Source organism: Salvelinus namaycush, unplaced genomic scaffold (assembly GCF_016432855.1).
Source record: "Salvelinus namaycush isolate Seneca unplaced genomic scaffold, SaNama_1.0 Scaffold402, whole genome shotgun sequence".
NCBI classification, from domain to species: Eukaryota; Metazoa; Chordata; class Actinopteri; order Salmoniformes; family Salmonidae; genus Salvelinus; species Salvelinus namaycush.
Window position 1 is genome coordinate 35,858 of NW_024061031.1, and position 11,924 is coordinate 47,781.

The 11,924-nt window shown below is 45.7% G+C and overlaps 1 protein-coding gene across 2 annotated transcripts; it reads left to right on the top strand.

Moving 5' to 3' along the window:
- The first annotated feature begins 1,145 nt into the window (after positions 1-1,145).
- tdp2b (tyrosyl-DNA phosphodiesterase 2b) lies at positions 1,146-10,311 on the top strand. Of its 2 annotated transcripts, none has more exons than XM_038986035.1 (7): positions 1,146-1,319; positions 2,330-2,460; positions 2,823-3,029; positions 6,731-6,822; positions 8,853-8,971; positions 9,081-9,251; positions 9,388-10,311. In XM_038986035.1, exons 2-7 carry the CDS (start codon positions 2,360-2,362, stop codon positions 9,673-9,675), a joined length of 978 nt encoding a protein of 325 aa, XP_038841963.1. In that variant the 5' UTR covers positions 1,146-1,319; positions 2,330-2,359; the 3' UTR covers positions 9,676-10,311. The 2 variants fall into 2 exon arrangements, with proteins under 2 accessions (XP_038841963.1, XP_038841962.1); XM_038986034.1 differs by lacking the exon at positions 1,146-1,319 and adding an exon at positions 1,417-1,768.
- Positions 10,312-11,924: the final 1,613 nt, after the last annotated feature.

Below are 11,924 nucleotides of genomic sequence, written 5' to 3' on the forward strand. Positions count from 1 at the left end.
AGGTTACTCTTTAATCTTTCACCTATTACAGTGTGGAGCAACAGTTTTAGAGCTCAAAGGCTACAACATCAAAGACACAGAGTTCTGTATAAATGGCTTCCATTCATTCTACAGGTATCATCAAGCCTGGGTAGGAGTCTGTTTTGTGCCATCATGCTACTTGTCATACCAAACTGCACAAACAGATTTGAGACCAGGCTATTCTCCCATGTATCAGCTAGCTACTGTCATTTAACTATAAAACTCAGGTGGTGTTCATGTCTGACTGGGGACCAGACAGCCAGTCATTCATTGTCCCTTGATCAACAGTGAAGAGAGCGTGGCAACCTATCAGTTGCAAGACTGGAGTTACATCTCAATTGTATTTCATTGATTCCTTGTGTACTCTCTCCTTGCCCATTTCTCCAAAATGTATGGGAGAAACCTCAGCTATTCTGCTGCAGTGAGCTTTGAGAAGGAGACGAGGGAGGTCAGTAATCAAGGACAAACCATTTAGATTCACCCTAGGTAACCTGAGAAAATGTAAGGGTGTGGTGAGATCACCTTTGTTGACAAGGCTGTCGAAGTCTGATTTCATCTTATGCTATTTTTTAAAATGTAATAATAACACACCTTAACTAAAATCAAACCCCCGAGGGTCCAACATTTTTGTTTTAACTACTTTAAAGTTAGAGAAACCATATTTAACGCTGTATGCAATTTAATTCTCAATCGCGTTAGTGGAAACAAAAAACTGCTCTCAGAACAGTCTGCTACTGATTGGTCAGTTCACATCGCTGCTAACCCTCGTTTTTGATTGGCTAGCTTCACGAGTGCGTGAAGTCTTTGCCCAACAAAGTGATGTTAGGATATATAAGTTATCCCGTATGAGCTTTTGTGCCGACTACATTACGTTGTTACAGGTGTCAAGCTTATGGGCAAGTGGTAGGAGGGCGGTTTCTAGGTGTGAGAAGTGTGCAGAAGGGCATGAGACAGAGGAATGTGTAGCATTGGGGAAAGTAGTGGAATGTGTTAACTGTAGGCGTGCCCATGGGGCTGGGGATCAGAAATGTCCCGTGCAAGAGAGAGGCAGGTTGAGGTTTCCAGGGTTAGAGTAGTGCAGAAGTTGTCATATGCTGAGGCAGTGAAGATGGGGGAGGGATCCTGAGAGGAGTGGTGTTAGTAGTAGATCTGTACCAGTACAGAGGGATTAACCAATAAGTGATACATGTTTCAGTAAGATTGGTATTTCTAGCATTTACAGAAATGGTTTTCAACTGTACTGCAGGGATGGAACGTAAGTCACGGAAAATTGAGGATGTGGTGGCAGCTGCAGAGAGGTAATGTGAGACCGGACGTCAGAAGAGTTACAGGGTGTGTTAAGTTGTGGTGTTGGCCTGAGGTAGGACTAAATAGATTTAAATAGTGGAGTAGGTTTTTTGTTGTTGTTGTGAGTGTAGGGTTAGATGGTATTTGTTTTATTAATAAATAAATAAAATGTAAGCAGAGTATAAGGAAGTTCTACTCCAGTCTGGTAGGTGGCGGTAATACAACATTCATTGGATGTCAACCGCCGTTAAACCTCGAATGAGAAGTAAAAATGCTTTTGCTTCGCTTCTAACAAGATTACGCGTCGCTATAAAATAGATAAACAATGAGTAATATTTCCAAGTCCGTGTCGACTTTAGAAGAAACGAGGACTGGTCTGTGTGATGAGTTTGTGTCCATAACAGGATCCGATAGCGCCGTGGCTCAATGCTACCTTGCTGAAAATGACTGGGAAATGGAGGTATAGATAATTAGCCAGCTTCATCAGTCCAATGTATTAGTTCCCCTTGTAGGGCTACACAACTTTGGAACACAGCCGTTTTCTCAGTCTGCAATGACAGAAGTGTCCAATCCAACATCAAAGTTTGTCAGAAATTATATTGCCTTAAAACGGTTTCTAATATAGACTAAAAGAAAGAATCCGATTAGATGTTTTTCCATCTCTAGTCGGATCGAGGCTATGCTACGATCAGGACCGCACGGAGCCGCCGTGAGATATGGCTCGGAAAATGTACCAACCCATGGTTGGGAGATGACGGTGTACTCCTATTTATACCAACTGAGAAATCGAGAATTGAAATACTGCTAGTTTTTCGTCAGTATGCTAGGCTAACTAATGCTATAGCAGCACATTGGATTCGACTACACATCCGGTAGCTACTCGTCCCAACGTTAGGCGTCGTATTTTCATGGAATCCAATGCGTTGGACATGAGCTAAACGTGTCACTTTAGTTTTAAGGTCTGAAAAAAACACCATTAACCCACTTCTCTATACTGCATGCATGTTGTGTTACCTTTCAGAGAGCTTTGAACTCATTTTTCGAGGCTGACATGGAAGCAGTTTTTACAGTGGAAGATTCACCAAAGAAGGACATCAGCCCCCCTAAAGTTAAAAGACAGAAGTTGGACAAACCACAGGGGAAAATGGACTGGTATGTAATTGTGATATGTATTCATGTGTTGGCCTGTCTACAATATCAATGTTCATTTAGTCATTTTGGTAAGTGTAAAATACACTATGAGCCTCTTTTAACCTTTATTTAACTAGGCAAGTCAGTTAAATTAAGAACACATTATTTACAATGCTGGTCTAGATATTTTCTGTAATCCAGTGTTTCCTGGTCCTGGTGACCCAAAGGTTAGTTACTGCCTTAGCAATTACCCTCAACACTTTTGATTCAAATAATCAAAGGCTTGATGATGAGTTAAATCAAGTGTGTTAGTGCTAGTGCAAAAACCAAAATGGACCAGGACTGGGAAACACTGCCCTAATCTGTCCTTGCAAATCCTGCAGCATTGACCTGACCACAGAAGAGCCTGCCTGTTCCAGCAGCAGTGCCAAGTCAACCAACTCCTCCAAGTCAGTGGAACCCAAAGCTAAAGGCTCTGGCTCTGAGGAGCAGGATGACGACAAACTGTCGCTGATCTCTTGGAACGTAGATGGGCTGGACACCGTGAACCTGGGAGAGCGTGCTAGAGGCCTCTGTTCTTATCTGGCCCTGTGAGTCGCTGTTCGCTAACTGTCCTTATGTCAGCCATTATGGAACGATGTCAGATACTTTGCTTAACATCCTCACTCTTAACCCAAGGACTTTTCTCTGGGTTACTTAGACTGAATCCCAAATGGCACCCTACCCCCTATATAGTGCACTACTTTTGACCAGAGCCCTATGGAACCCTATTCCCTATATAGTGCACTACTTTAGACCAGAGCCCTATGGAACCCTATTCCATATATAGTGCACTACTTTAGACCAGAGCCCTATGGAACCCTATTCCCTATATATAGTGCACTACTTTAGACCAGAGCCCTATGGAACCCTATTCCCTATATAGTGCACTACTTTAGACCAGAGCCCTATGGCACCCTATTCCCTATATAGTGCACTACTTTAGACCAGAGCCCTATGGAACCCTATTCCATATATATAGTGCACTACTTTTGACCAGAGCCCTATGGCACCCTATTCCCTATATAGTTCACTACTTTAGACCAGAACCCTATGGAACCCTATTCCCTATATAGTGCACTACATTAGACAAGGGCCTAGGGCAGGGGTTACCAAACTGTTTTTGGCCCACGACCCCATTTTGCTATCAAAAAAATGTTGAGACCCGAACCATGCAGAAGAAATGATGTAATTAACAGCCAATGTTTAGTTTTTTAATTGGGGCTATGGCTGTCAATTGCAAAACATTCTAACAACATTTATGAGTGTATTCTCAACTCACTATCACATACCTTTAATGTGGGACTATGACAGTCAATTGTAAATTAGTCTCTGATCTTACCGCCACTAATGAGATGGGTGTGGCTTGATGCATATCACGTCGGAGCTTCTCAAAGTCAGGGGTTGTGGTCGACAGTGTACACCTCATCTCTACTGTCACATCCAACCAGGATCCATATTCATCTTCAGGTCAGAAAGTCTGAGAAAGAAAGAGGCCTGAGTTCCTGAGTTGGAATTCTGTTAAATAGATTTTTTTTCTCCAGTTGGAGCTCATTTTTTTCGCCCAGAGTTCCCAGTTGTTTTGAACGCGCCATTAATGCTCAGAGGGAGACGTCAGGGTGTTTTGTCAGGAACCTAAATTCCTCCGTAGTGACTCGTGATTGCGAGTCGTTCAGTCAGTTTCCACTTGATTGCTAGCTATCGCATAAATTATTAGTTTAACCTCTACCGCTTCTCTCTCCCGGATCCGGGATCCTCCTCATCAAAAAAGCTGACTAGCATAGCCTAGCCTAACGCGACAGGGATATCATATAATAGAATTTCATGAAATCACAAGTCCAATACAGCAAATGAAAGATAAACATCTTGTGAATCCAGCCATCATTTCCGATTTTTTTTTTATGTTTTACAGCGAAAACACAATATGTATTTATATTAGCTAACCACAATAGCCAAACACACAACGCCATTTATTCACCGCCAACATAGCTTTCACAAAACCCAGAAATAGAGATAAAATTAATCACTAACCTTTGGACAACTTCATCAGATGACAGTCTTATAACATCATGTTATACAATACATTTATGTTTTGTTCGAAAATGTGCATATTTAGAGCTACAAATCGTGGTTTTACATTGTGAATACGTAGCTACAATGCACCAAATTGTCCGGAGATATTTTGGACAGTCACCTAATCTAACCAAAGAACTCATCATAAACTTTACTAAAAAATACATGTTGTACAGCAAATGAAAGATACACTGGTTCTTAATGCAACCGCTGTGTTAGAATTTTAAAAATAACTTTAGTACAACATACAGCATGCAATATTGTGAGACAGCGCCCTACAATTCTCTGCCTTGTTGGAGCCAACATAAAACACAAAAATAGATATAATTCAAACAGTTTTAGAAACTTCAGTGTTTTCTATCCAATAGTAATAATAATATGCATATTGTATGATCTAGAACAGAGTACGAGGCCCTTTAATTTGGGCACGATTTTTTTCCAAAGTGAAAACAGCGCCCCCTATTAAGAAGAAGTTAACAGTGTTATCTGGTATTGATGTGAGTTTCTGTGCCTCTGCCTCCCCACACATTGTTTTCACCATATCAATTGTGGCCGGTAATATCAAAGTCTCTTCAATAGTGTGTGGTTTCATAGTGTAGCTAGTGATTCACCAGGGGAATGATTCAAGTGCAGCCTTTTCTCATGATCTAAGGGCACTCTCTGGTTGAATTTGAGCTTTTAGATTTGAATAATTTCGATTTTTAAGGTTAACCACATAATGCTTTTGAGATACAAAGAGGACATTATAATATTTTTTTCTTCTGGATTTTGGAAATTTTCCCACCACCCTATTTTCATATTGGGAACCGCTGGCCTGGGGCTTTGGGAACCGCTGGCCTGGGGCTTTGGGAACTGCTGGCCTGGGGCTTTGGGAACTGCTGGCCTGGGGCTTTGGGAACCGCTGGCCTGGGGCTTTGGGAACCGCTGGCCTTGGGCTTTGGGAACCGCTGGCCTTGGGCTTTGGGAACTGCTGGCCTGGGGCTTTGGGAACCGCTGGTCTGGGGAACCGCTGGCCTTGGGCTTTGGGAACCGCTGGCCTGGGGAACCGCTGGCCTGGGGCTTTGGGAACCGCTGGCCTGGGGAACCGCTGGCCTGGGGCTTTGGGAACCGCTGGCCTGGGGAACCGCTGGCCTGGGGCTTTGGGAACAGCTGGCCTGGGGAACCGCTGGCCTGGGGCTTTGGGAACAGCTGGCCTGGGGAACAGCTGGCCTGGGAAACAGCTGGCCTGGGGAACCGCTGGCCTGGGGCTTTGGGAGCAGCTGGCCTGGGGCTTTGGGAACAGCTGGCCTGGGGAACCGCTGGCCTGGGGCTTTGGGAACAGCTGGCCTGGGGAACAGCTGGCCTGGGAAACAGCTGGCCTGGGGAACCGCTGGCCTGGGGCTTTGGGAGCAGCTGGCCTGGGGCTTTGGGAACAGCTGGCCTGGGGCTTTGGGAACTGCTGGCCTGGGGCTTTGGGAACTGCTGGCCTGGGGCTTTGGGAACCGCTGGCCTTGGGCTTTGGGAACCGCTGGCCTTGGGCTTTGGGAACTGCTGGCCTGGGGCTTTGGGAACCGCTGGTCTGGGGAACCGCTGGCCTTGGGCTTTGGGAACCGCTGGCCTGGGGAACCGCTGGCCTGGGGCTTTGGGAACCGCTGGCCTGGGGAACCGCTGGCCTGGGGCTTTGGGAACCGCTGGCCTGGGGAACCGCTGGCCTGGGGCTTTGGGAACAGCTGGCCTGGGGAACCGCTGGCCTGGGGCTTTGGGAACAGCTGGCCTGGGGAACAGCTGGCCTGGGAAACAGCTGGCCTGGGGAACCGCTGGCCTGGGGCTTTGGGAGCAGCTGGCCTGGGGCTTTGGGAACAGCTGGCCTGGGGCTTTGGGAACAGCTGGCCTGGGGCTTTGGGAACCGCTGGCCTGGGGAACCGCTGGCCTGGGGCTTTGGGAACCGCTGGCCTGGGGCTTTTGGGTGCATTTAGAATCAACACAACCTATGTGAAATGCATGCCTAACATCCTTCCTCTAAACTCAAGGTCTCTGGGTTAGCAGATCATTTTCGGGCAGATCCAAAACGTCATGGGGGAATTTTGGGACAAAATTCACAGAAATGTCTTTTGCATTTCAAATGGATACTAGTGGTGGATAGTACGATGTTTGGGGTCTGTTTAAAGTATGTTAACGTCGTTCTCTCCTCTCCGTTAAGCTACACCCCTGACGTGGTGTTTCTGCAGGAACTCATTGAACCGTATGTTCAGTACCTCAAGAAGCGAGCCGTCAGCTACACCATCGTTGAGGGTACGGTGGGACCGTTTTACGATGGCAAGATAATACCTTTCCACAGTAGCATAATACTTAGAATGCATGTGCCATTTGTTACGGAGAAGGGGGGGGATACCTTGTCAGTTGTACAACTGAATGTATTCTACTTAAATGTGTCTTCTGTATTTAACCCCCCAACCCCTTCTGAATCAGAGAGGTGCGGGGGGCTGCCTTAATCGACATCCACGTCTTCAGCGCCCGGGGAACAGTGGGTTAACTGCCTTGCTCAGGGGCAGAAAGACAGATTTTTACCTTGTCAGCTCGGGGATTCGCTCCAGCAACCTTTCGGTTGTTGGCCCAACGCTCTAACCACTAGGCTGCTTGCCGGGCCAGTTAGGTTATAGGATATTGAAACAGAACCAGTGTCTTCTGTCTTTTTATGCCAAGGTAATGGGTTCGATTCCCGCTGAGGAATGTAAGTTGCTTTGAATAAGTATCTGCTAAATATCATATATACACTGAGTTTACAAGACATTATGAACACCTGTTCTTTCCATGACAGAATGACCAGGTGAATCCAGCTGAAAGCTATGATCCCTTATTGATGTCACTTGTTAAATTCACTTCAATCAGTGTAGATGAAGGGGAGGAGACGGGTTAAAGAAGGATTTATAAACCTTGAGACAAATGAGACATGGATTGTGTATGTGTGCCATTCAGTGGGTGAATGGGCAAGACGAAAGATTGAAGTGCCTTTGAACAGGGTATGGTAGTATGTTCCAGGCGCACTGGTTTGTGTCAAGAACTGCAATGCTGCTGGGTTTTTCACGCTCAACAGTTGCCTGTGTGTATCAAGATTGGTCCACCACCCAAAGGACATCCAGTCAACTTGACACAACTGTGGGAAGCATTGGAGTCAACATGGACCAGCATCCCTGTGGAACGCAATCGACACCTTGTAGAGTCCATGTCCTGACAAACTGAGGCTGTTCTGTTCAAATGTGCATGTGTCAGCATATGGTCTCACAAGGGCTCTGAGGATCTCATCTCGGTACCTGATGGCAGTCAGGCTACCTCTGGCGAGCACATGGAGGGCTGTGCGGCCCTACAAAGAAATGCCACCCCACACCATGACTGACCCACCGCCAAACCGGTCATGCTGGAGGATGTTGCAGGCAGCAGAACGTTCTCCACGGCGTCTCCAGACTCTGTCACGTCTGTCACATGTGCTCATGTGCTCAGTGTGAACCTGCTTTCATCTGTGAAGAGCACAGGGCGCCAGTGGCGAATTTGCCAATCTTGGTGTTCTCTGGCAAATGCCAAACGTCCTGCACGGTGTTGGGCTGTAAGCACAACCCCCACCTGTGGACGTCGGGTCCTCATACCACCCTCATGGAGTCTGTTTCTGACCGTTTGAGCAGACACATGCACATTTGTGGCCTGCTGGAGGTCATTTTGCAGGGCTCTGGCAGTGCACCTCCTTGCACAAAGGCGGAGGTAGCGGTCCTGCTGCTGGGTTGTTGCCCTCCTACGGCCTCCTCCACGTCTCCTGATGTACTGGCCTGTCTCCTGGTAGCGCCTCCATGCTCTGGACACTACGCTGACAGACACAGCAAACCTTTTTGCCACAGCTCGCATTGATGTGCCATCCTGGATGAGCTGCACTACCTGAGCCACTTGTGTGGGTTGTAGACTCCGTCTCATGCTACCACTAGAGTGAAAGCACCGCCAGCATTCAAAAGGGACCAAAACATCAGCCAGGAAGCATAGGAACTGAGAAGTGGTCTGTGGTCACCACCTGCAGAACCACTTCTTTATTGGGGGTGTCTTGCTAATTGCCTATAATTTCTACCTGTTGTCTATTCCATTTGCACAACAGCATGTGAAATTTATTGTCAATGAGTGTTGCTTCCTAAGTGGACAGTTTGATTTCACAGAAGTGTGATTGACTTGGAGTTACATTGTGTTGTTTAAGTGTTCCCTTTATTTTTTTGAGCAGTGTGTATATATATATATATATATAAAATGTATGCCATGACAAACACATTTTACTTCCTCAATCTCAGGGGGCGAGGAGGGGTACTTCACTGGTTTGATGCTGAAGAAGTCCAGGGTCAAACTCCTGAATAGTGACATCATCAGCTACCCAACCACCCAGATGATGAGGAATCTGCTCGTTGCTCAAGTAGGTCGGCACTGATCTAACCACCAGTCCAAACAGGTAATTGTCTTTTTTTTTTTTAAATACACAGCTTATCATAGGTCTGTCGTTGTGCGTGTCCATTCGGCCTCAGGTGAAGTTCAGGGACCAGGAGCTGTGTGTGATGACGTCACACTTTGAGAGCTGTAAGGGACAGGCAGAGGAGAGGATGAAACAGCTGAGGGTGGTCCTGAAGAGGATGAGGGAGGCGCCCAGTAACGTGACTGTCCTATTTGGAGGGGACACCAACCTGAGGGACACAGAGGTTAGGCTATGGTCTCTCCTATATTATCCTAAAACCATAATTTCTCTCTGGCCTCTCATTCTTTCTCATCTCTCAGAAAGGAATCTGTAAACCCTTTGATAACACTTTGTCTTAACATTTTATTTTCTGTCTTCAGGTTGTCAAAGTTGGAGGTCTGCCCAGTGGGGTGTGTGACGTGTGGGAGCAGCTGGGGAAGCAGGAGCACTGCAGGTACACCTGGGACACCAAGGCCAACAGTAACAAGAGTGTACCGTATGTCAGCAGGTGTCGTTTTGACCGCGTCTACCTCCGACCGGCCAAGGAGGGCCCCGGGTCCCGGATGACCCCAGATCACATGGCCCTGGTGGGCTTAGAGAAGCTGGACTGTGGTCGCTACACCAGTGATCACTGGGGAATCTACTGCAGCTTTATCCCTGGCTCCTGAGACTTAAGGGTTGTGTCCCAAATTGTTCCCTGTAGTGCACTGCTTTTGACCAGGAACCAATATGGGACCCTAAATGGAACATGTTTGTGTGTAGTGGTCCCAGCGAGGACTTGGGCTCGAGTTTGAAGAGTTAAAATTTCCTAACGGACAGTTAAAAAGGTTATAGTTGCTCTGATATTGGATAGGTAGCAAGCACAGTCTCTGTATGGCCACAAACGGTAGGATCAGAGACGGCTGGCTCACCCTTTATTGTAATGCTAGTGCCTTGAGCCGAGGACAGGAACGGTTTCTGAAGAGGATACAATCTTGGCTTAGTCCTAAATGGCTCCCTATTTAGTGCACTATTTTAGACCAGAGACCTATAAAACTGGTGAAAAGGAGTGTACTGATATAGGGAATAGGGGTGTCATTTTGGACAGCAGATGTGTATCTCATCAGTGTTTAAATGCTTTCTCTCTGAATGCTTTATGCTTTGTCTCCTAATAGGCTTTGGCTGTCATTTTTAATTTCAATATGTGATTTGAAAATTTGTTTGGTTTTAATAGCGGAAGTCTAACATGTGGTGATGATTTCCCTCCAAGTCTGTTTTTAGTCCTGTACATTGAAAACACTTGAATAAAATTGGAATAATTACATTATGGTATAAAACACTTTCAATAATATATTCAAAAGGCTTGTCTTCTTAACCAGAGAGGCTTCTATAACATCTTTTAAACACCTAGGGAATGATCAAGTCCAAATTCTAATCAATTTCCATGAAAATAGTTAGTTTCGGAGACATCTGTTCCCATCTCACTGCCTTCTGTCAGAATTTGATTGGCCAATTTTCAAGGAAGAAAGAGGCCGTGTCACGAGGCTCTGCTAAAAGGCTTTTTCTTCAAGTTGGTGTCCTTGCCAACGATCCTCAGTATGTTCTCTCCTCTGGTCGGTTTCACAGATTAGATCAGATTTCATTTTTGGTTCTTACCAACATTTCAAGCATGGAAACAGAATGAGATTAATTGCTAGCTATTTAGATTCAAAACAAATGACCCACGAGCATTTCGCTACACCCGCAATAACATGTGACATCACTGGAAGAAGCAAACTGGTCAATTTATCATATACAAAATGCAAATAATTTTACTGTTCTTAAGGAAATTAGTCAATTGAAATAAATTCATTAGGCCCTAATCTATGGATTTCACATGACGGAGAATACAGATACCTTTTAAATTAAAGGTAGGGGTGTGTATCAGAAAACCGGTCCGTATCTGGTGTGACCAACATTTGCCTCCAAACGTGACACGTCTCCTTCACAAAGTTGATCGTGGCCTGAGGAATGTTGTCCCCAGGAACACGCTGTCGATTCAGAGTGGGGACTTTTGGTTGCGTTGCATTGCATCCTCAATCCACAGGCTTCTTTGATATCATGTGTCCTGCCAACAACCATGTCAAGACTAGCTCCCGCTCGCCTCTCCAATTTATATATATTTTTAAATGTAACCTTTTATTTAACTTTTCCAATGTTCTGCCAGTGCTTAGACCATAGATATATAATTAGTAGAATGGACACAGCTATTCTATTTGTAATTGTATAGTTCAGATGTTTGGCTAGTGTTTACTGGCAGATCTGTTTTCCTGGATGTTCCTTCACCCAGAGGAAGCATCCCAAGTAGCACCCTATTCCCTATATAGTGCACTACTTTAGACCAGAGCCCTATTCCCTATAGTGTGCACTAACTTTGAACAGGGACTATAGGGTACATTTATCTAGGGAATAAGGTGCCATTTGGCACATTCACTTTGGATCTTCTCTGGTCATGGCCTCAGGAGGAATGATGGTCATCATGAGTAGATAGATATGTTGGTACTGGGAGGGTGACAGTAGATATGTTGGTACTGGGAGGGTGACAGTAGATATGTTGGTACTGGGAGGGTGACAGTAGATATGTTGGTACTGGGAGGGAGACAGTAGATATGTTGGTACTGGGAGGGAGACAGTAGATATGTTTCTACAGGTACTGGGAGGGAGACAGTAGATATGTTTCTACAGGTACTGGGAGGGAGACAGTAGATATGTTTCTACAGGTACTGGGAGGGAGACAGTAGATATGTTTCTACAGGTACTGGGAGGGAGACAGTAGATATGTTTCTACAGGTACTGGGAGGGAGACAGTAGATATGTTTCTACAGGTACTGGGAGGGAGACAGTAGGTATGTTTCTACAGGTACTGGGAGGGAGACAGTAGATATGTTTCTACAGGTAC